The 25645-nt window shown below is 46.5% G+C and overlaps 1 protein-coding gene across 2 annotated transcripts in view; it reads left to right on the top strand.

Annotated features, from left to right (window-relative positions):
- The window catches only part of shank2b (SH3 and multiple ankyrin repeat domains 2b), a 1331733-nt gene that overhangs the window by 378839 nt on the left and 927249 nt on the right, over positions 1-25645 (top strand). For both annotated transcript variants that reach the window (XM_086008225.1, XM_086008224.1), the window contains exon 8: positions 6086-6237. In XM_086008225.1, the coding sequence (XP_085864351.1) occupies positions 6086-6237 (152 nt within the window). The remainder of the gene's footprint in view (positions 1-6085; positions 6238-25645) is intronic.

Below are 25645 nucleotides of genomic sequence, written 5' to 3'. Positions count from 1 at the left end.
TGTTCAGAGGGACCTGGGTGTTCTTGTACACGAATCACTGAAAGTTAACATGCAGGTACAGCAAGTAATTAGGAAAGCAAATGGTATGTTGGCCTTTATTACAAGAGGATTTGAGTATAAGAATAAAGACGTCTTACTGCAATTATATAGGGCCCTGGTAAAACCACACCTGGAGTATTGTGTACAGTTTTGGTCACCTTAACTAAGGAAGGATATACTTGCCATAGTGGGAGTACAATGAAGGTTCAGCAGACTAGTTCCTAGGATTGGGGATTGTCCTATGAGGAGAGATTGAGTAGACTAGGCCTATATACTCTGGAGTTTAAAAGAATGAGAGGTGATCTCATTGAAACATGCAACATTTTTACAGGCCTTGACAGGGTAGATGTAGAGAGGATGTTTCCCCTGGCTGGGGAGTCTAGAACCAGGGGTCACAGTCTCAGAATAAGGGGTCGGCTATTTAGGACTGAAATGAGGGGAAATTTCTTCACTCAGAGGGTGGTGAATCTTTGGAATTCTTCACCGCAGAGGGCTGTGGAGGCTCAGTCGTTGAGTATATTCAAGACAGAGATCGATACATTTTTGGATATTAAGGGAATCAAGGGATATGGGGATAGTGCAGGAAAGTGGAGTTGAGGTAGAAGATCAGCCATGATTTTATTGAATGGCGGAGCAGGCTCAAGGGGCCGACTAACCTACTCCTGCTTCTATTTCTTATGGGTTAATTGGTACAATCATAAGAACATATCTCGAGGAGCCAGTTCTTAATCCTTCCTTTTCCTTCATAAAACAATGTCATCTTTATTTACCCGAGAATAAGCGCCTTGTACATTACTCTATGGGAAGTACACATTGGGGTACATTCTAGTCTCGACCGCCTGGGTGGTAATCTGATGGAGCGGATTGCCCACTCATTATAGATCTCATCCATTTGACATACTGGTGCCCGTATTAAATGAAGTACTGTGATGTGGTACCAGGATAGTCAACACGTTGGAAGATCTGGCAATCCCAGAGTACATGGTACCAGCAGCTGCATCTACATGGTCTTACAAATACCCTGAAGCATCCCCATAGTGTTGGTCGTGAATCTTATCATTCATGAAGAAATGACTCATGAAATAACACTGGGCGACCAGCTGGTGGCACCATCCAAGGAGTATAAATACTCTGGCGTGGGCCCAGCTTGCCCAGGACGTTTTTGTAACCAGGAACTAGTGATGTAACTAGAATCACATGGTTGTGAAACAGTTGATTAAAGCCTTGTTCTATTCTCAGACCAAGTGCTTAGTGAGTTTTCTTACGTCAGTGTTCATCAACGGAAAATCATATCAGTCTATAAAAATCCAAATCGTGTGCAATCACCTCCAAAGAGGTCTACATGCACGAAATCCAGTGACTGCCCATCATGCCTATACGTTCTAGGAATGATGGGTGAAGGAGTCTGGGAATTTGGCTTGGAAAGGTGATTCTGTGTGAGAGTGACTATGTCAGTATGTTGCTTGATTAGTTTGGGGGACAATTCTGCCAACTTGGACACCAGTTCCCAGATGTTGAAGAGGACTTTGCAAGGTTGACTGCGCTGGGATTGCCTCAGTCTCCTGATGTGCTGAATGTGTGATTGCTAATAGATTGGTCCAGTTTTCTTCTTGTAGAAGATTAGCGATTGTTTACAACTGAATGGCTTGCTCGGGCATCTTGAGAAGCATGCAGGTGCAGCAGGTGGTTAAGAAGGCCTTCATAGCGAGTGGGTTTGAGTGCAGTAACAAGGATGTCTTGCTACAGTTGTACAGGGCCTTGGTGAGACCACACCTTGAGTATTGTGTGCAGTTTTGGTCGCCTTATCTGAGGAAGGATGTTCTTGCCATGGAAGGAGTGTAGCGAAGATTCACCAGACTGATACCTGGGATGGCAGGAATGACGTATGAAGAGAGATTGGGTCGATTAGGTTTATATTCGCTAGAGTTTAGAAGAATGAGAGGGAATCTCATTGAAACTTATAAAATTCTAACAATACTAGACAGACTAGATGCAGGAAGGATGTTCCCGAATGTCGGGGAATCCAGAACCAGGGATCACAATCTAAGGATAAGGGGTAAGCCATTCAGGGCTGAGATGAGGAGGAATTTCTTCACCCAGAGAGTGGTGAACCTGTGGAATTCTCTACCACAGAAGGCAGTTGAGGCCAATTCATTAAATATATTCAAGAAAGAGTTAGATATATTTCTTAAGGCTAAAGGGATCAAGGGATATGGGGAGAAAGCAGGGACAGGGGACTGAATTTGGATGATCAGCCATGATCTCATTAAATGTCAGCAGGCTCGAGGGGCCGAATGGCCTACTCCTGCTCCTATCTTCTATGTTTCTATTCAAGATTTAACCTTGCAGTGTGGGATTGGAGTCACGTTTTGGCATACTGGTGACCGTATTAAATTAACGACTGGGATGTGGCACCAGGATAGCCAACACATTAAAAGATTTAGCAATCTCAGGACTGGCACCAGATCAGGCAATGTTGTGAATATCCTGAAGGACATTAGTGAACCAGTTGGGTGTTTATAACAATCCATTTTTTCTTGTCTTTTTTTATTCGTTCATGGGATGTGGGCGTCACTGGCAAGGCCAGCATTTATTGCCCATCCCTAATTGCCCTTGAGAAGGTGGTGGTGAGCCACCTTCTTGAACCACTGCAGTCCGTGTGGTGAAGGTACTCCCACAGTGCTGTTAAGGGGGGAGTTCCAGGATTTTGACCCAGCAACGATGAAGGATCGGCGATATATTTCCAAGTCAGGATGGTGTGTGACTTGGAGGGGAACTTGGAGGTGGTGGTGTTCCCATGCGCCTGCTGCCCTTGTCCTTTTAGGTGGAAGAGGTCGTAGGTTTGGGAGGAGAAGAAGCCTTGGCGAGTTGCTGCAGTGCATCTTGTAGATGGTACACACTGCAGCTACGGTGCACCAGTGGTGGAGGGAGTGAATGTTTAAGGTAGTGGATGGGGTGCCAATCAAGCGGGCTGCTTTGACTTGGATGGTGTCGAGATTCTTGAGTGTTGTTAGAGCTGCACTCTAAGAAGTACTTACAATTTGTAAGGATTCGGACTTGATACCAATTGGTTATGACAAATCTTTTATTGGCACACAGCAAGGATCAATACATTCTAGTATCTCATGCCAGTAATTTACAGTTCCGAATGGTTATTACCCATTCAGTCACATAGAAACATAGAAGATACTCACTGTACCGCGGCTCTCTGCTCCTCCCGACACTGGCCTCTGGACAGAGTAGCGTGCGTCGTCTTGTTCTTTATCCAGGTATGTGTTAGGCTCCAGCCAGCATTTACGTCCACCTACACACGCTAGATTCTTGTCTTCTACTTCTGCATCTGACTTTCACAATCCCTCTTTTAACCTTAAGTTCCGAACACCTGACTCAATGAGTCCAATCATTTTTGTCAGTGCCAGGTTAAACTCTGGTCTTTGCAACATTTTACACAAACATGCCCAGTGACCCCTCTTTGTTCCTCTTGACCTCGCACATGACATAGGTTTCATCACAACTTAACAAGCCTGGATGGTGTCGAGCTTCTTGAGTGTTGTTGGAGCTGCCCTCATCCAGGCAAGTGGAGAGTATTCCATCACACTCCTGACTTGTGCTTTGTACGTGGTGGAAAGATTTTGGGAGTCAGGTTCTGGTGATAGCCCATAAATTACCAGATTTATTGAGTTCATTTTGGGATTTGAGCTTATGACACCTGCGTGTCTCGTCCAGGACCATAGCCATAATGTGACTGCACACTTAGCGAGAGGAAGAGAAGCTTGATTGACACAATTGAGATTCCACCGCGATCTTCTGTGTGTTGAGTTTTGTACGATAGAGCATGCCCGTAAGGATATTCTAATACCGGTGGGAAACAGATCCTTTTATGTAATGATGAGGATGGTTGCTACGCTACCGCTTATTGGATTGCTATTATAGCTATTCACATGTTGACTTCTGGACTAATATCTGATACCAAAATACCAGGTTTGTGGCTTCCCTGAGTGAGACTGCCAATTTAACACCACTTCGGAATGAATGAGGAAGAGTTTGTGTTGTTGATTCACCCCCATGAGAAAGTAGGTAGATACTTGCCTGAACTTATTTCAATGAGGACCCTAACAGGAAGCATAAAAAAGAAGTCTTTCAAACCACTTGTGTGATAAATCCATGTAGTGAGACCAGGAACTCGAAGAGGCGAGGTATTAGGATTAATACGAGTACTTTATTAAACGACTGCGGAACAACCAGGCAGGCCTGCATCCAGGCATTGCACCACTGCTGACCTAAAACAGGAAGCAAAACCCCTGACCTTAGCAGCAGCATTGGCTACAGCACTACCTGGTGGATAACCTTAATCATAACATCCCAGATTACTATAGCTTGCATATTGCTTCAGTTGTGTGCCCGTGCAATCAAGGTGACTACCACTTAAAACAGCTGCGAACTCCGGCCCACCAAGGAAAGGGCCCCTTTAACAATGGCAGTGCTGGAGCATCATCATTAACAGGGTGATGAGCCTACTTGACCCCATTTTGAAGCCATTACAGTCCTGTTAATGCTGATTTGGCTGTATCAGAGCACATTATGTGTCAGCCGGGGCTCAGTGGGTAGCACTCTCGCCTCTGAGTCAGTGGGTTCAAGTCCCACTCTAGAGACTTGAGCACAAAAATCTAGGCTGGCACTCCCAGTGCAGTGCTGAGGGAGCACTGCACTGTCGGAGTTGCCATCTTTTTGATGAGATGTTAAACCGAGGCCCCGTCTGCCCCCTCAGGTGGATGTAAAAGGTCCCACGGTACTATTTCGAAGAAGAGCAGGTGAGTTATCCCCGGTGTCCTGGGCCAATATTTATCCCTCAATCAGCATCACTAAAAAAACATTAGCTGGTCATTTATCACATTGCTGTTTGTGGGAGCTTGCTGTGTGCAAATTGGCTGCTGCGTTTCCTACATTACAACAGTGACTACACTTCAAAAATTGGCTGTAAAGCGCTTTGGGACGTCCGGTGGTTGTGAAAGGCGCTATATAAATGCAAGCCTGTCTTTCTTAAAATGATAGTGTGATAACACCACTCAGTCCACTGACTGCTCCTGTAAGTTAAAAAAATAACTAGACCATGTCATTATCTATAATAGATTAAAAATCTGTGCATACTTTCTGTCTACAAATCCTTACTTCCTGTTTAACTATTTGTCAACTTTTTTCCATTATGAATTCCTGTGTCCACATTTTTTATGGGAACTGCTTATGTATATTTGTCACGCTGTAATTACACCCTCCCACCAGTGTGGCGCCTCAGCTTTGGGTTGCAGAGCTTGTCGGCCTGTACTGCAGACTTCCCTGCTTTCTAGATCTTTCACTATTTGACTGTAATTATTATGAAATCAAAGTGTTGTGTTAAAGTTAGGACAGAATGTGTGACTTTAAAATGGGGACTGAATTATGTCTGTAAGCCCTGAACCAATTATGCTTCAACCTGTAACCCCGCTTGATGTAAAGACGATACTTGGTCCTCGTTCCCTGGAGGTCATTTTAACTTGTGCTGAATTATTCCAGTAAGATTATTTCAATGGAAGGGATAATCACGCGGCATGTATAACAAGCAGCTTCTGCCGATATTGTTTCTGTACCCCCCTCCTGATTACATAGCCATTGGGGAATTAACTGGTGTGTGTGTGAGCTTGTGTATATAGAAAGGAGAGCGGAGGGCTTTTCAATTCATGTTTTTCTGCCCATAGATATATTACCAAAGTGCTATAATTTAAAAACATATCAAATATTCTCATTTTTATGAGTAGTGTAACAGTGACGTCTAGTTGTGTGGAATGTCTTTCGAATAAGTATCTGATTGCGTAGTTTAACTTTATTAGCTTGCGACCTCAGCATTTATAACCAGCATGTCAGTAATTTACTCAATGGATGTTATCACTTAATTAAGCAGCCATCTGTTTCAGCGGCTGGCGAAAGCCCCTGTGTGTGCGAGACACTTCAATATGGGGTTCAGCACACTGCGGACCAGATGACTAATGGTACGATGATTTCATCTCCGCAGAAACTCCGCTGACATTAGCGGCTCAGCTCGAGATCCCAGTGGAGGTGATCAAGGCTCTCAGGAACGGGGGTGCGCATCTGGATTTCAGAGCCAAGGACGGCGTGACACCTCTGCACAAAGCTGCCAGGGCCAAGAACCAAACTGCTCTCATGGTAAGCTCAAGGACATAGGGACACAAGGAGGCCATTCAGTCCCTTGAGCCTGTCCTGCCATTCAATGAGATCACGGCTGATCTGTATCCTAACTCCATCCACCTGCCTTGGCTCCATATCCCTTAATGCCCTTGGCTAGGAAAAATCTATCGATCTCAGGTTTAAAATTATTAATTGAGCTAACATCATCTGCTTTTTGTGGAGACAGTGCCACATTTCTGCCACCCTTTGTGTGAAGAAGTGTTTCCTAAACTCTCTCCTGAATGGCCCGGCTCCAATTTTAAGGTCATGTCCCCTTGCCCTACATTCCTCCACCAGCGGGAAAAGTTTTTTCTCTCTCTACCCTATCGATTCCTTTAAAAATCGTATAAACCTCAATCAAAGCAAAGGTGGAGATAGCAGAATCTCTGACCACAATCTTTCAGTCCTCCTTGGATATGGGAGTGGTGCCAGAGGACTGGAGAATTGCAAATGTTACACCCATGTTCAAAAAAGGGGAGAGGGATAAACCTGGTAACCACAGGCCAATCAGTCTAACGTCAGTGGTGGGAAAACTACTAGAAACCATTGTTGAGGACAAAATTAATTTTCACTTGGAGAAGCATGGGTTAATAAGGAACAGGCAGCACTCATTTGTTAAAAGCAAATCATGTCTGACTAACCTGATTGAGTTCTTTGATGAAGTAATAGAGAGGGTTGATGAAGGTAATGCAGTCGATGTTATGGATTTTCAAAAGGCATTTGATAAAATATCACATAACAGATTATTTGGTAAATAGAAGCACATGGGATTCAAGGGACGGTGGTAACTTAGGTGCACAATTGGCTAAGGGATAAGAGGCGGAGAGTAGTGGTGAATGGATGTTTTTCTAACCGGACAGAAGTATGCAATGGGGTCACTCGGGTCGGTATTCGAACCATTGCTTTTCTTGTTATATATAAATGACATGGACTTCGGTATAGGGAGTACAAGTTCGAAGTTTGAGGTTGGTACAAACCTTGGCAACAAAGTAAATAGTGAGCTGGATAGGAGCAGACTTCAGGAGGAGTTAGACAGACTGGTGAAATGGGCAGACACATGGCAGATGCAATTTAATGCGGATAACAACAACAACAACTTACATTTATTAAGCAGCTTTAATGTAGTAAAACATCCCAGCTGCTTCACAGGAGTGTTATCAGACACAATTTGACACCGAGCCACATAAGGAGACATTAGGGCAGATGACCAAAAGCTTGGTCAAAAAGGTAGGTTTTAAGGTCAAAAAGGTAGGTTTTAATGAGTGCCTTAAAGGAGGAAAGAGAGGCGGAAAAGTTTAGGAAGGGAATTCCAGAGCTTAGGGCCTAGGCAGCTGAAGGCACGGCCGCCAATGGTGGAGCAATTAAAATCGGGATGCACAAGAGGCCAGAATTGGAGGAGTGCAGGGATCTCGGAGGCTGGAGGATGTTTCAGAGATGGGGAGGGGCGAGTCCATGGAGGGATTTGAAAGCAAGGATGAGAATTTTTAAAATCGAGGTGTTGCCGGACCTTGGAGCCAGTGTAAGTCAGGGAGCACAGGGCTGATGGGTGAATGGGACATTGAGCGAGTTAGGACATGGACAGCAGAGTTTTGGATGAGCTGAAGTTTACGGGAGGGTGGAAGGTGGGAGGCCGGTCAGGAGAGTGTTGGAATAGTCCAGTCTGGAGGTAACAAAGGCATAGATGAGGGTTTCAGCAGCAGAGGGGCAGAGTCGGGTGATGTTACGGAGGTGGAAGTAGACCGTCATGGTGATGGAGCGGATATGGGGTCTGAAGCTCTTCTCGGGGTCAAATACAGCACCACGTTTGCGAACGGTCTGATTCAGCTTGAGACAGTTGTCAGAGAGAGGGATGGAGTTGGTGGCTAGGGAATGGAGTTTGTGGCGGGGATTGAAGACAATGGCTTCGGTCTTCCCAGTTTTTAGTTGGAGGGAATTTCTGCTCATCCAGTACTGGATGTCAGACAAGCAGTGCGACAAATCTGAGACCGTGGAGGGATCGAGAGAGGTAGTGTGAAGTGGTGCACTTTGGGAGGAACAACATGGAGGTGTCTAAATGGTCCTATTTTGAGGGGGTGCAAGAGCAGTGGGACCTGCGGGTACATATTCACAAATCTCTGAAGGGGGCGGGACAAGTTGATAAGGTGGCTAAGAAAGTGTATGGGATACTTGGCTTTTTTAATAGGGACATTGAATACAAGGAAGTCATGCTAAACCTTTCCAAATCATTGGTTAGGCCTCAGCTGGAGTACTATGTACAACGCAGGGCACCACACTTCAAGAAGGACGTCAAGGCCTTGGAGAGTGTATAGAGGAGATTTAACAGGATGCTACCAGGGATGAGGGACTTCAGTTATGTGGAGGGATTGGATAAATTGGGATTAGCAACAACAACAACTTCTATTTATATAGCGCCTTTAACGTAGTAAAACATCCCAAGGCACTTCACAGGAGTATTATAAGATGAAAAATTTGACACCGAGCCACATAAGGAGAAATTAGGGCAGGTGGCCAAAAGCTTGGTCAAAGAGGCAGGTTTTAAGGAGCGTCTTAAAGGAGGAAAGAGAGGTAGCGAGGCGGAGAGGTTTAGGCAGGGAATTCCAGAGCTTAGGGCCTGGGCAACAGAAGGCACGGCCACCAATGGTGGAGCGATTATAATCAGGGATGCTCAAGAGGGCAGAATTAGAGGAGTGCAGATATCTCGGTGGGGGGTGGTGGGGTGTGTTGTGGGGCTGAAGGAGATTACAGGGATAGCGAGGGCCGCGACCATAGAGGGATTTGAAAACAAGGATGAGAATTTTGAAATCGAGGCATTGCTTAACTGGGAGCCAATGTAGGTCAGCGAGCACAGGGGTGATGGGTGAACGGGGCTTGGTGCGAGTTAGGACACGGGCAGCCGAGTTTTGGATCACCTCAAGTGTACGTAGGGTAGAATGTGGGAGGCCAGCCAGGGTTGCGTTGGAATAGTCAAGTCCAGAGGGATTGTACTCCTTAGAGCAAAGAAGGTTAAGGGGAGACCTAATAGAGGTATTCAAATGTAAGAGTGGTTTTGATGGAGGAAGCAGGGAGAAATTATTTCCTCTGGCAAGTGGGTCGGTAACCAGAGGTCACAGGTTTAAAATAATTGGCAGAATGACCAGCGGGGAAATTAGGAGAATTCTTTTCACACAGTGGGCTGGTAAGATTTGGTGTGCATTACCTAAAAGAGTGGTGGAAGCAGATCCCATAGGAACTTTCAAAAGTCAATTGGACATGTATTTGAAGAGGACTAATTTGCAGGGCTATGGGGCAAAAGCTGGTGTGTGGACTACAGTTTCAGAGAGTCGGCACAGGCACAACGTGCCAAATGGCCTCCTTTTTGATTGTTCCTTGTCCTTTTCCATAACTGTTCTAAACCTGAAGTGGCCCTAGAAATAGTAGATGCATTGCTGATCATCTTCCAACATTCGATGGAATCTGGAACAGTACCCATGGATTGGAGGGTAGCTAATGTTACCCCACTGTTTAAAAAAAGGTGGTAGAGAGAAAACAGGGAATTACAGACTGGTAAGCCTGACCTTGGTAGTGGGGAAAATGCTAGAGTCCATTATAAAAGATGTAATAGCAGAGCACTTGGAAAACAGTGACAGGATCGGACAAAGTCAACATGGATTTACAAAAGGTAAATCGTGCTTGACTAATCTACTGGAATTTTTTGAGGATGTAACTGGTAAAATAGATAAGGGAGAACCAGTGGATGTGGTGTATTTGGACTTTTAAAAGGCTTTCGATAAGGTCCCGCGTAAGAGATTAGCGTGTAAAGTTAAGGCACATGGGATTGGGGGCAAGGTATTGACTTGGATAGGGAACTGGTTGGCAGACAGAAAGCAAAGAGTTGGAATAAACGGGTCTTTTTCCGAGTGGCAGGCAGTGACTAGTGGGGTACCGCAGGGATCGGTCCTTGGACCCCAGCTATTCACAATATATATTAATAATCTAGATGAGGGAACTAGATGTAATATCTCCAAGTTTGCAGACGACACAAAGCTGGGTGGGCATGTGTGCTGTGAGGAGGATGCCAAGAAACTCCAGGATGATTTGAACAGGTTGGGTGATTGGGCAGAAGCATGGCAGATGCAATATAATGTGGATGAATGCGAGGTTATCCACTTTGGTGTCAAAAAGAGGAAGGCAGATTATTATCTGAATGGCAATAGATTGGGAGAAGGGGAAGTGCAACGAGACCTGGGCGTCCTTGTGCACCAGTCGCTGAAAGTAAGCATGCAGGCGCAGCAGGCGATTAAGAAGGCAAATGGTATGTTGGCCTTCGTATCGAGAGGGTTTGAGTACAGGAACAAGGATGTCTTGCTGCAGTTGTACAGGGCCTTGGTGAGAGCACACCTTGAGTATTGTGTGCAGTTTTGGTCGCCTTATCTGAGGAAGGATGTTCTTGCCATGGAGGGAGTGCAGCGAAGATTCACCAGACTGATGTCTGGGATGGCAGGAATGACGTATGAAGAGAGATTGGGTCGATTAGGCTTATATTCGCCAGAGTTTAGAAGAATGAGGGGGGATCTCATTGAAACTTATAAAATTCTAACAATACTAGACAGACTAGATGCAGGAAGGATGTTCCCGAATGTCGGGGAATCCAGAATCAGGGATCACAGTCTAAGGATAAGGGGTAAGCCATTTAGGACTGAGATGAGGAGGAATTTCTTCACCCAGAGAGTGGTGAACCTGTGGAATTCTCCACCACAGAAGGCAGTAGAGGCCAATTCATTAAATATATTCAAGAAGGAGTTGGATATATTTCTTAAGGCTAAACGGATCAAAGGATATGGGGAGAAAGCAGGGACAGGGTACTGAATTTGGATGATCAGCCATGATCGCATTGAATGGCGGAGCAGGCTCGAGGGGCCGAATGGCCTACTCCTGCTCCTGTCTTCTATGTTTCTATTATGATCACTGTTCCCCAAATGCTCGCCCACTGAAACATGCTCCTCTTGTGTGGGAGAAATGGGTTTTGCTTCTTGGGACACTGGCATCAGTACTGGGACAGGAGAGAGCTGTTCTGTTGGGACGGACTTCACTTGGCCAGTGCTGGGAATCCTGGCAAATCGAGTAACTAGGGCTGTAGAGAGGGCTTTAAACTAATTAGTGGGGGGGAGGTTTTAAGAGAGCGTAAAATAAAAATGACAGCGGAGGAGGCAATAGAGCAAGGTAGCAGTGGGGGAATTAAAAACCAGAGCGTGTCAGGAAGGGACAGAATGTATATAATGATAAAGGTAAAGTAGTAAAAGGGGTAAAAGCAGGAATAAATTGTCAGAAAACATATTTGAAAGTTCTTTATCTGAATGCACGCAGCATTCGTAACAAAATAGATGAGTTGATGGTACAAATAACTACACATGGGTATGATCTGGTGGCCATTACGGAAACATGGCTGCAAGATGATCATGACTAGGAACTAAACATACAAGGGTATTTGACAATTAGGAAGGACAGACAGAAAGGAAAGGGAGGTGGGGTTGCTATGTTAGTCAAGGATGGAATCACTGCAATAGTCAGAAATGATAATGGGTCAAAGGATCAGGATAGTGAAACAGTTTGGGTAGAGATAAGGAATAATAAGGGGAAAAAGTCACTAGTGGGCGTAGTCTATAGGCCTCCTAACAGTTGCAACTCTGTTGGTCGGAGTATAAATCAGGAAATAGTTGGGGCTTGTAATAAGGGAACAGGTATAATCATGGGGGATTTTAACTTTCATATTGGCTGGACTAATCAAATTGGGCATGGCAACCTTGAGGAAGAGTTCATAGAGTGTATTAGGGATGGGTTCCTTGAGCAGTATGTAACTGAACCAACCAGGGGGCAGGCAATCTTAGATCTGGCCCTGTGTAATGAGACAGGATTAATAAAAAATGTCCTAGTAAAGGATCCCCTTGGAATGAGTGACCATAATATGGTTGAATTCCAAATTCAGTTTGAGGGTGAGAGAGTTGGATCTCAAACCAGCATACTAAGCTTAAATAAAGGAGACTATGAAGGTATGAGAGTAGAATTGACTAAAGTGGACTGGGAAAACAGCTTAAAGTGTAAGACGGTACAAGAGCAGTGGTCTACATTCAAGGAGATATTTCACATCTTTCAAGATAAATATATTCCACTGAGGAAAAAGGGGAGTAAAAGAAAAGACAGCCATCCGTGGCTTAGTAAAGTAATAAAGGATAGTATCCGACTGAAAACAAGGGCATATAAAGTAGCCAAATCTAGTGGGAGGACAGAAGATTGGGAAGCATTTAAAAGCCAGCAAACAATAACTAAAAGATTAATTAAGAAAGGGAAGACAGATTATGAAAGTAAACTTGCAAAAAATATAAAAACAGACAGCAAGAGTTTCTACAGCTATATAAAAAGAAAAAGGGTGGCTAAAGTGAACGTTGGTCCCTTAGAGGATGAGACCGGGAAACTAGTGGTGGGGAACATGGAGATGGCAAAGATGCTGAACAAATATTTTGTATCAGTCTTTACAGTAGAGGACACTAAAAATATCCCAACACTGGACAAACAGGGGGCAATGGAGGGGGGAGGAGCTAAACAGGATTAAAATCACTAAAGAGATGGTACTCAGTAAAATAATGGGACTTAAGGCGGATAAATCCCCTGGACCTGATGGCCTACATCCTAGGGTCTTGAGAGAAGTGGCGGTAGGGATTGTGGATGCATTGGTGATTATTTTCCAAAACTCCCTGGACTCAGGAAAGGTCCCGGCAGATTGGAAAACTGCTAATGTAACACCCTTATTTAAGAAGGGAAGTAGACAAAAAGCTGGAAACTATAGACCAGTTAGCCTAACATCTGTGGTTGGCAAAATGTTGGAGTCCATTATTAAGGAAACAGTAACAGAGCATTTGGATAAACATAATTTAATAGGACAGAGTCAGCATGGTTTTATGAAGGGGAAGTCATGTTTGACAAATTTGCTCGAATTCTTTGAGGACGTAACATACAGGGTGGATAAAGGGGAACCAGTGGATGTAGTGTATCTGGACTTCCAAAAGGCATTTGACAAGGTTCCGCACACAAGATTACTGATCAAGATAAAAAATCACAGGATTGGGGGTAATATACTGGCATGGGTGGAAGATTGGCTATCTAACAGAAAACAAAGAGTTGGGATAAATGGTTCATTCTCAGGATGGCAATCCGTAACTAGTGGTGTTCTGCAGGGGTCAGTGCTGGGACCCCAACTCTTTACAATCTATATTAACGATTTGGAGGAAGGGACCGAGTGCAATGTATCCAAGTTTGCCGACGATACAAAGATGGGAGGGAAAGCAGTGAGTGAGGAGAACATAAAAAACCTGCAAAAGGACATAGACAGGCTAAGTGAGTGGGCAGAGATTTGGCAGATGGAATATAATATTGGAAAGTGTGAGGTTATGCACTTTGGCAGAAAAAATCAAAGAGCAAGTTATTATCTAAATGGAGAGAAACTGCAAAGTGCTACAGTACAAAGGGATCTGGGGGTCCTGGTGCATGAAACACAAAAAGTTAGTATGCAGGTGCAGCAGGTGATCAGGAAGGCCAATGGAATCTTGGCTTTTATTGCAAGGGGGATGGAGTATAAAAACAGGGAGGTCTTGCTGCAGTTATACAGGGTATTAGTGAGGCCACACCTGGAATACTGCGTGCAGTTTTGGTTTCCATATTTAAGAAAAGATATACTTGCTCTCGAGGCAGTTAGAGAAGGTTCACTTTGTTGATTCCAGAGATGAGGGGGTTGACGTATGAGGAAAGGTTGAGTAGGTTGGGCGTCTACTCATTGGAATTCAGAAGAATGAGAGGCGATCTTATCGAAACATGTAAGATTGTGAGGGGTCTTGATCGGGTGGATGCAGTGAGGATGTTTCCACTGATGGGTGAGACTAGAACTAGGGGCATAATCTTAGAATAAGGGGCTGCCCTTTCAAAACTGAGATGAGGAGAAACTTCTTCACTCAGAGGGTAGTAAATCTATGGAATTTGCTACCCCAGAGAGCTGTGGAAGCTGCAACATTAAATAAATTTAAAACAGAGATAGACAGTTTCCTAACAGACAAGGGAATTGGGGGTTACGGGGAGAGGGCAGGGAAGTGGACGTGAGTCTAGATTCGGATCAGCCATGATCCTATTGAATGGCGGAGCAGGCCCGAGGGGCCGTATGACCTACTCCTGCTCCTACTTCTTATGTTCTTGCTTCACTGCGTTCCCCAGAATTAGATCCAGCACTGTTGGACTGGAAACACATTGGTAAAGAAAGTTCTCTTCTACACATTTCAAGAATTCCTCCCCCTCTTTGCCCTTTACACTGTTACTATTCCAGTTTATATTAGGAAAATTGATGTCCTCCATTATCACTACTCTATAGTTCTTGCATCTTTCTGTAACTTTGTTATTGAAGTTTAAAGTCCATCACTTCAGATCTCACTTAACTTTTGTTTGATTTATATGTAGTTTCAGACCCAGTCTTTAACCTTAAAGAAGGGGGGGGGATGTAATGAGATTGGTAATTGTTGCTGGAGTTCAGATTAACACATCTATTTAGCCCTTTGCATTGCCAGAGCACGTTGAATCCTTAGTAGACAGACAGCCCGAACTAGTTTGAAGCAAAAGAAGGCAGGTTCTGTAATGCTATGATGCTAAATCGCCCCGTATTCAACTGGTTGTCCTATAGAGGGCCCACTAGAGCAAAGTTTGAAACTAAGAGAACGTGGGCTCGTTCATAGAGAATTTCATGGAATTTACAGCACAGAAACAGACCGTTCGGCCGAACTGGTCTATGCCAGTGTTTCTGCTCCACGTTGGCCTCCTTCGACCCCTCTTCATCTAACTCTATCAGCATAGCCTTCTATTTCTTTCTCCCTCAGGTGCTTATCTAACTGCCCCTTAAATGCACCTGTGCTATTCGTCTCAACCACTTCCTCTGGTGGCGAGCTCCACATTTTAACCACTCTCTGGGTAAAGAAGTTTCTCCTGAATTCCCTGTTGGATTTATTGGTGTCAGTCTTATATTTATGACCCCTAATTTTATTCTCCCCTACAAGTGGAAGCATCTTCTCTGCGTCTACCCGATAAAACCCCATCATAATTTTAAAGATGGAGGCCACAGCTGCCATCGAAGTTGAAGTAGTTGTGCGCGTGTAGTTTCCGTGTTTTTCCAGTCGTTCACTCACTGAAAAGAAAATATTGTCGGCTTTACAAATAAAACACTTCCAGAGAGTCAGGAGGGGTGGGGGCGGAGAAAAGAGATCGATCGCTGCTGCCGAACACAGCCACGTCCGGAAAAGAAAATCCGCGCCAGCAAGACACAGTAAACGTCCATGTTTATTAATTCGCTTCTCCTTTCCCTTCACACGGAACTTGCACACAGTACATATAAATCTCCGCAACCCTCCCTGCCCGGTGAAAATATCATCCATTAATACTTAAACCAACCCACGCTGATATTATACATTATTAAACCAACCCATAGCTCCATAGATTCCACCGATTTAAGCATGCGATATGACTATATTATTATACATTCATACCTAAAACCACCACAGATTTATGCACAGAATGCTTCTGCGCAGCTTCCGGTCGTTGGCAGCAGCTTCTGGTCCGTTGGCAGCAGTCACTCCCTTCAAAGAGCCCGCAGCCTGTTCAGCCTCTCCTGATAAGTCTATCCTCTCAGTTCTGGCATCATCCTTGTGAATCTTTTCGCAACTCTTCCAGTACCTCGAGATCCTTTTTTCCGTTCCCTTAAAGGAAGGGGTTCACAGGTTGAACGCGTGCGCCGGAGAGGCAGCGCGTACGCCAGGAACTTACGTTTTTTTTGCAGCTTTCTCTGAGAGGGTAAGTCTCCAGCAGTTACACTTTTAAAAAACAGTCGCAAGGCCTGCTTTTAACAAGGTAAGTGGTGAATTAATTAAAATTAAAACATTTTTTCCACAGGTTTATTATTTTTAAATACTTTAAAGAAAGGTAAGTTTATTTTTAGCCCCGTTAGAAAATGTAATTAATTTTTTCAAAAATTTAAATTATTGTTTAAAATAGTTATTTTATGTAATTTATAGTTATTTTAAAAATGTGATTAAAAAAAAATTATTTCAAGTTTTAGTGATGTTTTGGGGCTTATAGTATTTATAGTTTTGACAGCTCTTCCTGTCAAATTTATGAATGAAGCATTCCCTGCTACCATTGGCTCTCCATGGCCCACGTGATCCCAGGGGACGCTTCGAACTAACTGTGCCCCTGGGATACGCAAGCACTGCGCGCCGGCAGCTGGAGGAGGCCCAGGATCGGAATCCCACACGGGGCCCACAGCAGAACGGCCGGCGCGCTAGGTAAGTGCAGGTCGGAGGCTTGCACCTGTGGGAAGCCTCCGACCCGAATTTCTGGGCCATTACTTTAATAAAACGTAACTTACCAACTCCCAACAAAAATCCGTACTTACCAAGAGAATTTAATACATGGGAGCCCTTGCAATGCTCGTAATCTGACTCCGAGGTCCAGATAATATCAGAGAACATGAGGCTGAATGTTTATAACCATCATTTTGAATCGGGGGACAAGACTACGACTTTGGAATCACTACCATGGGGAGTTTGTGATCTAGTTTTATTCAAGTTTAAGTCTTTTGCTGGTTGTGTTGTCACATGACTGGTGTCGACTGGGCTTCCTGTTATTGATACATAAGGGCGCTCACACTAAAGCATTAATGATTGTGGTGTAATTTCTTTTTATATTAATTCTCGGGACATGGGCCTCACTTATTACCCATCCCCAGTTGCCTTTGAGAAGATGGCAGTGAGCCGCCGCCTTGAGCCGTGTGGTGAAAGTACTCCCACAGTGCTGTTAGGGAGGGAGTCCAAGGACTTTGACCCACGCCAATTAATACAAGTTAATTGGTGTATGTTGAAGAAAAGATCTATTACAGTGTGAACTGTGGTTAAAGAGGAAATTTGACAACAAATATTTGAAAGGTAGGAAGCGAAATGCTGTTGCTAACTGCTGGGAACTATAAATAAGGGCCTAGAAGTTTGGCTGAGCAGCGCTCGTTTTTTAGGCACTAAACAGCCTCCTAATCCTCCAATATGGCGGGCAGGAAGCGCACGCTCATTACGAGCCAGTTGTGCGCCGCCCTCCATATTTGTAAAGGCCAAGAAATGGGCATGCAGTGCGCATGCCTGAAACTAGCATTAGGCCCTTGGCACATGTGAATAAGGGGCTTAACGCTGGTTTGAGGCCCCCGCTGCAACATTGGTTGTCCCTGAGGGTGCCGGCACAGGCTAACAGGCTGCAGGTGGTCCTTAAAGGGACCATCTATTCGGCTGCAACCGACAAAGTAAGCGTTTGAGTTATTCTTCTCCAAAATGTGGAGCAGGAGTGGGCCGACGCTGGTCACCTCCCTCTTCCCCTCCACCCCCCGCCACTCTGATCACCGCCCCAACCTTCCCGACCCGATCGCCACCTCCCTTCTCGCTCACCCCCTTCCTGAGCCGATCATTCCTTCCCCCCCGCCCCACCCCCTCAGCACTTCATCACTTACCTGCGGTCCGCTGCTGGCGTCGCAGCGACTTGATCCTCAATCCCGCGTTGCCGGCGAGCTGCCTGTTACTGTCCGCGGCTCGATGGCAATGAGGCCCAATATCGGGTGCGCCTTGGGCCTCACCATTCAGGCGCAGGGATCACCCTCTGCATGCCCAAAAATGGGTGCGCTCAAGATTCAAGGCCAAGATATCAGTTCTTATCAAGTCAAGCGACAACCAGAAAAAAAGTTTGAGACGCTGAGAGCCAATATGTAACTCAGGAACCAGTGCCTGACTCGTGGATTATTGCTTCCACTGTACTTTTCCAATTTCCTGCGCTGTAGTCTTTGCACAACTGCATAAAAAACAATGAATATGGGCTAATATTTTCAGTATTAATCTCAGGATAACATATAGAAACCAACATGATGCACACATCACATAGCAACAGACATAGGGGGCAGTGTGCACAGTGTTCATTTGAAGATGCTTGGTTTAATCCAACCTAGATTTTGTGAAAATTGGGTTGCCGTGAAATTAACTGCGGTATTGATTCCAGCTTCGAGCCTCTCCGGGCCTCGCCTGGGCTCTTTGCACGAGCCAGCTTTGCTTGTTTGTTGGAGTGTTGCGAACGGAAGGCTTGATTCTTCAACTGGTGAGGGAATGTCTTCTTTGAGCCATAAAGCCTTCGCCTTAGGGCACGAGCACGACATCGCCCCCGTCCTTAAGCCCCAGTCTTGTATCTGTGGTTGCCTGCACCTTGCTCACTGAAAGTAGGCCACGGTTGCGAATGAGAATCGCAGTAGAATTGCCAATCAATACGTGTTTCATTATGCCTTTGGGATGAGTTGAATTTAAATAGAAACGAACAGTTTTACTCGTGTTGGTAACTGTTGAAGAAGATTTGTGATGTCGGTGAGCAGTAGTCTGCTTTTATTGCCTCCCAACCTCATTTAGTTGGTAATAGCAGAAACAATTTCTGTAACAGCATTTAAGCCAATCATTTTAACGTCTTGATTAGAGGGAATCATAAAATAATTACTTGATCTTTGGCTTCAGTGCCCATGTGCAATCAGTACTGTATATGGGCGCCTTTAGCCCTGCAGGATCAAACCATTTTAACTGTGAGGCTGTGGGTTATTAATAATGCATTTGCCAAGGAACAGTCAAGTGTTCCAAATTATTGAAGGCGGTAATAATAGAAGCACAATTCTCTGGATGCTCATGACAGCAGGAGCCCTTCACATTGCGAGAGCCTCCAACAAATTATGGGTATCCTTGAGAAGTTGGCTGCTTCTGGTACGTTTGGTAAACTGAAGAGGCAGCTTCCCCAGGGGAACCGTCATCCAAGAGAAGCACTCTTCCCACCAAATGGGTTTCACTGAGAAAATGGTGAATTAACAAGAACTACAGGCATGGGAAGAGGGGGAGGCCATTCAGGCCCTCGAGCCTGTTCCGCCATTCAGTTAGATTGTGACTGATCTGTACCTCGACTGCATGTACCTGCCTTTACTCCTTAGCCCTTGATACCTAACAAAAATCTCTTCTTCTGTCTTAAAAGCTTCAAATGGCTCAGCATCCACAGCCTTTGGGAGTTCCAGATTTCTACTACCCTTTCTGTGAGAAAGTGCTCCCTGATTTCACTCCTGTGTGGCCCAGCTCTCATTTTAATCCCCTTGCTCTGGATTAACGCAACTCTACCCAATTGATTACATTAGGCCCGACTCCGCCCCTACCTCAGCTCGTCTGCTGCTCAAACCCTTATCCATGCCCCTTTGTTACCTCTAGACTTGACTATTCCAACGGACTCCTGGCTGGCCTCCCACGTTCTACCCTCTGTAAACTTGAGCTCATCCAAAACTCGGCTGCTCGTGTCCTAACTCGCACCAGATCCCCATCGCCCCTGAGCTCGCTGACATACATTGGCTCCCATTGGTTAAGCAACGCCACGATTTTAAAATTCTCATCCTTGTTTTCAAATCCCTCCATGGCCTCGCCCCTCCCTGTCTCTCTAATCTCCTCCAGCCCTGAAATGCTCCAAGATATCTGCGCTCCTCCAATTCTGGCCACTTGAGCATCCCCGATTTGAGTCGATCCACCATTGGCGGCCATGCCGTCAGCTGCCAAGGTCCTAAGCTCTGGCATTTCCTCCTTAAACCTCTCCGCGCCTCTTTCCTCCTTCAAGAATCTCCTTTAAACCTTCATCTACCCTAATAGCTCCTTATGTGGCTCGGTGTCAAATTTTGTTTGCTAACGCTCCTGTGAAGCGCTTTGGGACTTTTTTTTAACCAGGTTACAGGCGCTATATAAATGCAAGTTGTTGTTCGGAGGAGGGTGCTAAACTGTCCTCTTGAGGTTCCAATACTGTAATGTTGCAAAGGTGCTGTACAAAACCACAATTATGCCGGCTGTATGTACTTGTTTATGAAAAAGTATCACCATTGACCATGAATAGTGACAATGCTTGGCTGGCACCCAAAATGAAACGATTAATATTTTAGGGCCTGAATTTATGATCGGAGGCTTCCCGCGGGCGGATGCCTCCGATCATCAAAAAATCTACTCATTTACCTGGTGGTCCGGAGGCTTGCGATCCTGGGCCTCTCCGGGTAGAAGTATCCCATGGGGTGCAGGCGATTCGCAAGCGCCCCTGGGACCACGTGGGCCGGCCCAACCAATAAAAGAAGGGAATCCCCATTCATACTTATGCGAGTTCCGTACATACAGAACTGTCAAGTATGAATGGGGATCACTTTAAAAAAAAAACGCATGAAATAACTTTAAACAAAATTACATATCTAAAATTAATTAAAATGGCATTTAATTAAATATTTTAAACAAAAATGTAATTTTTGGAGAAAAAAATGTACTGTATATGTTTTAATGGGGCTAAAAATAAACTTACTTTATTGGACAGGGTTTTTAATATATAAGTGAGTGATAAAATTTTATTTTTCTATTTTTTAAAACTCTTATGCTGGTAAAAGCAAACCTTACTTACGCCTGCTTTCACCAGGCGTAATAATTCCGCGGCCTTTCAGCGGGCGGAAGTTGTGCAAATAACGCAACTCTCCACCCGCAGAGGCCCTTTTCCCGGGGATGCGGAGGATCTGTGAAGAAGATTCTCGACAGATCGCAGGTTCCGGGTTTCAGCGTATGCACCCGTAGGGGTCACAAAATACAGCCCTCTGTATCTCAATTTATCAGAACTGTTTGAAATTTGTGCCGGTGAAACTCAGCCCACGTTGTTCCTGTAACATGGCTGTGTTTACACTGCAGTGAGCGGGGAGCAAGGTGAACGTTAAATGGAGATTCCTATTGACACTACACCAATTAACTGCGCTTGACTGTCTAACTTAAGAGCATAGAGATTACTATTGGTGATATTATTGGATGCCCATTTCAATGCCAATTGGAAATTACACAGAATGTACAGCACAGAAACGGGCCATTCAGCCCCACTGGTCTGTGCCGGTGTTTATGCTCCACACGAGCCTCCTCCCACCCCTCTTCATCTCACCCTATCAGTATAAAATCTTATTCCTTTCTCCCTCGTGTGTTTATCTAGCTTCCACTCAACGTGCTTATATGACATTCCTCCGGACACTGTTTCAACACAGGCTTTAACCCATTCTAATTGTTTGATAAAATATTTATTTTTCAAAAAGAAATGAGCCCCGATTCATGGCTGATTCTGGAGTACAAGTCTTCAGTACGACAACCGGGATGTTGTCGGGGCCTATAGCCTTTGCTGTATCCAGTGCGCTCAGCCGTTTCTTGATATCACATGGAGAAAATTGAATTGGCTGAAGACTGGCTTCTGTGATGGTGGGGACCTCCGGAGGAGGCCGATATGAATCATCCACTCGGCACTTCTGGCTGAAGATGGTTGCAAACCCTTCAGCCTTGTCTTTTGCACTTGCGTGCTGGTCTCCACTGTCATTGAGGGTGGGGATATTCATGGAACTTCTTCCACCTGTTAGTTGTTTAGTTGTCCACCACCATATTGCGTTTGCAAAGATAATCCAGAGACCGTCAGTGAGTTCAGTTCATGCTGCTTTTAATATGGCTGCCACACACACACACACACACACACACACACACACTTCCAGGCACCAGCAATCGAATCCCTCTACACAATACAATGATCACAGCACTATCAAACTGCATGTGCTCAGGCCAAGGCAATCGAGTACCTATCACCAGATGTCAGACATAACATTTCCTCCCCCCTCACAGAATTTCAAACATGAAATCTAGTGACAAAGTCCTGTAGGTGGCCAGGGCGAGAACGTGTACGAACAGGCCGAGGTGTGGACTGGTGAGGAGCAGGCTGAGGCACAACATCTGCTTGAGGGTTGGCTGGCTGAGCCACATGTGCATCCCACCACTCTGGGGGTAAGGCTTGGGGTTAGGTCCGTATAATCCCGCATCAGGGGGTGCTGGCACCTTCCGAAGGCGGCTGGCATGCCACCGAGAGCCGTCAGTGAGGCAGAAAGTGGCCGGTCCAAGTTGGCGGCTGATTTGGAGAGGGGAGGACCAGAATGATGCCATCTTATTATTGCGGTGAGGCCTGCGGACTCTGACCCAATCGGAGACTGAGATGTTGGGCACCTTGGCCCTCTTCGACTGGTCGAAGCGGAGTTTCATCTTCTCCTGCTGTCTAGCGACTGTGGCTTGAGCCGGTGGAACAGGGCTCTGAGCTAGCGAGGGGCGCAGCCTGCCAAGGGCAGCATGAGCTCACGGCCTAGCATGAGGGATGCGGGTGAGACCCCTGTAGTGGAATGCTGGGAGGCTCTGTAGTGCAGCAGTGTGTGGAGGAGGGCCTTGTCAAACGCACACCCCTGGGATAGGTGTGCTCTGAGGCCATTTTTCAGAGTCTGGTTAAAATGCTCCACCCCCCCCATTTGACTCAGGGTGGTAGTACGCTGTGCGAATGTGACAGATGCCCTTGCTCTCAAGGTAAGAGGAGAGTTCCGAAGAGACCATTTGGGGGCCATTGTCTGTGGTGATGGCCTTTGGATGCCCCCAGCGGGAGAAGAGGGACTCAAGGATATCAATGATGACCCGAGAGGTGACGGAGCCCACGGCAGTGACCTCTGGCCATTTTGAGTGCAGGTCATAGGTCACCACTAGGAACCGTTGATGGTGGGGGACACCATGGATCTCCCCGCAGACGTCCAGCTGCAGGTGCTCCCAGGGCTGAGAGGGCCAGGCAAGGGGTTGCAGGGGTGGGGGAGCTTGGTGGCCAGTCTTGCCACTTACAAGGCAGGCTGCACAGTCCTTGACCAGGGCCTCGATTTCCCTGTCGATACCCGGCCACCACACTAGGTCTCGACATCGTTGTTTGATCTTCACTATGCCCAAGTGGCCCTCATGCGCCATGGATAAAACACGCGCATGAAGGGCACTTGGGACCACAGTGCAGAGCCCACGTGCAACACAGGAGTCATTCCAGCAGGAGAGCTCCTCTTTAACTCTGGAGTAGGCAGACAGTTCCTCAGGCACCTTGCGAGGCCAGCCATCCCTGATGAAGGTGCACAGCTGGGAGAGGGCCGGATCCTGTTCAGAGGCCTCTTTGAGCTCCTGGAGAGAGACTGTGGTTTGGAGAGGCGTGTGCAGCATCTGGACGATATCCTGTTCCACTTGTTCAGACCCGACGAGTGGGGCTGGGGCAGAGACAGTGCGGGAGAGCAGATCTGCAACAACATTGTCACGTCCTGGTGTGAACTGGAGACTGAAATTGTATTGGCGGGGGCGGTCAGACCAGCGGTGTAGACGCAGTGGTCTGTGGACCGTGCCGGATGTCGACAGCAGGGCAGTGAGAGCCTGGTGATCGGTTCGCAGGGTGAAGGCACGGCCATACGTGTACAGGTGCCACCGCTCACATGCCCAGACGCACGCCAGCGCCTCACGCTCGCCTACTGAGTACTTCTGTTCAGTGGGGCTAAGGGCTTGGGAGGCAAGGGCGATTGGTTTCTCCACTCCATTCTGTATCTGCGATAACACCGCCCCCACAGCTGCAGCGGACGCGTCGCAGGTGACGAGGGTGGGGCTGGCGACGTCAAAGTGAGCCAACACTGGAGGCGACGTGAGCTGTGATTTGAGGAGGCGAACAGCTTCCGTACAGGCTTGTGACCACACCCAGGGCTCATCCTTTCGCAGGAGCTGGCGCAGTGGGGCTGTGGTGGCTGAGTACTGGGGCAAAAACTCCAGGTAGTACCCAGTCATGCCAAGGAAGGAGGCAACCTGTGCTGCAGAGCTGGGTTCTGGGATGCTGTGAATGGCATCCATGTTTGACTGGAGTGGGGATATACCGTCAGCTGACAACCGAAACCCCACAAATTCGATCTCTGAAACAGCAAAGACACACTTTTCGCCATTCAGTGTGAGCTTGTGTTTTGCTAGAGCTGTGAAAACTCTGTGAAGGCGTTCGTCGTGAGTGGAGGTCGAGGGCCCATGCACGACGATGTCATCCAGGTAGATGGCCACCCCAGGAATGCCCGCGAGCACAGAGGCCATCACCTTTTGGAAGCAGCTGGGTGCAGAGCTAAGCCCAAATGGCATCCTGGTGTACCGAAAGACGCCAGCATGTGTCACAAAAGCAGTGAGGTCCCTGCTGCTGGGGTGGAGGGGAACCTGTAGATAGCCCTGTCGAAGGTCCAGTTTCGAGAACAGGATGGAACCATAGAACTGTGCTGTGAGTTCCTCTGACGTGGGCAGTGGATACTTGTCAGGGATTACGGCCTTATTCACTGCTCGAAGATCGACACAGACGCGTAGACCACCTGACTTTTTCGTTGCGACCACCAGGTTGGAGACCCATTGGGAGGCATCAACTGGTTCGATGATGCCAGCTTCCAGTAGCTGCTTTAGTTCAGCTGTGACCCCGTCATGGAGAGCAAGCGGGATGCGGTGCAGTGGCTGAATGACAGGGGTAACGGTGGAGTCAACCATGGGCTGGTGGGTGAAGGCAGTCAGGCAGCCCAGACCCTCGAAGAGTGCTGGCCATGTTTGGCGCCACGGTGAGGCGACGTGCAGAATCGCAGACCCGCCAGTGTCCAAGAGAGAAAAACCCAGGTCAGTGAAAAGATCCAGTCCCATCAGGTTAGCTCCTTGGCGTGCCACATGAAAACAAAAATCTGGCAAAACTTTTGTTCCATAGCGTACTGTGAGGCTGACTGAGCCCACTAGTCCAATTTTCGAATTACCATACCCGCAAAGGGTAGTGGAGGGCGCAGAGAGTGGCCAGGAGCTGAAAAAGCGTTTGAATGTGTCCACATTCAGCAGTGAGACACTGGCACCGGTATCCAACAACAGCGGGATGCACACATCATTCAGGTTAATTGTGCATGATTTGAAAGCCACTACTGGCCCAGAGCTCACGTTGTGAATTATAGTGCTTGAGGACTGAGAGTGTTCATTTGTAGCAACCGGGGCAGAGCGGCAGACATTGGCAAAGTGATTTTGTTTTCCACAATTTCGACAGGCTTGGCCGCGCGCGGGGCAATTCTGCGCTCTGGTAGCATGTGAATGAGATCTGCAATTTCCACACTGTTGCCGCGGTAGCGCGCGAGCATTACCGTGTCAGAGCTGTCGGGGCCGAGGGCACTGTCGCTGGGTGTGTGTGCTAGTTTCGCTGCACATTCGGCTGCAGACTTCACTTGAAAGGCAATGTTGACTGCCTGTGACAACGACAGATCGTCGGACTCGAGTAACAGTCTTTCACGCACTCTCACGTTGTTTGTGTGCTCTATTAGTTGATCACGCACCATCTCATCTTGTAATGCACCGAACTTGCACGAGCTAGCTAACCCCCTCAAATTAGTCACGTATTGATGCACTGACTCGCCGAG

The sequence above is a fragment of the Somniosus microcephalus genome, chromosome 15, assembly GCF_052327205.1.
Source record: "Somniosus microcephalus isolate GS21.2 chromosome 15, FLI_Smic_1.0, whole genome shotgun sequence".
NCBI lineage: Eukaryota > Metazoa > Chordata > Chondrichthyes > Squaliformes > Somniosidae > Somniosus > Somniosus microcephalus.
The sequence above is the reverse complement of the archived record's forward strand: the minus strand, read 5'-3'. Positions and strand labels throughout refer to the sequence as shown.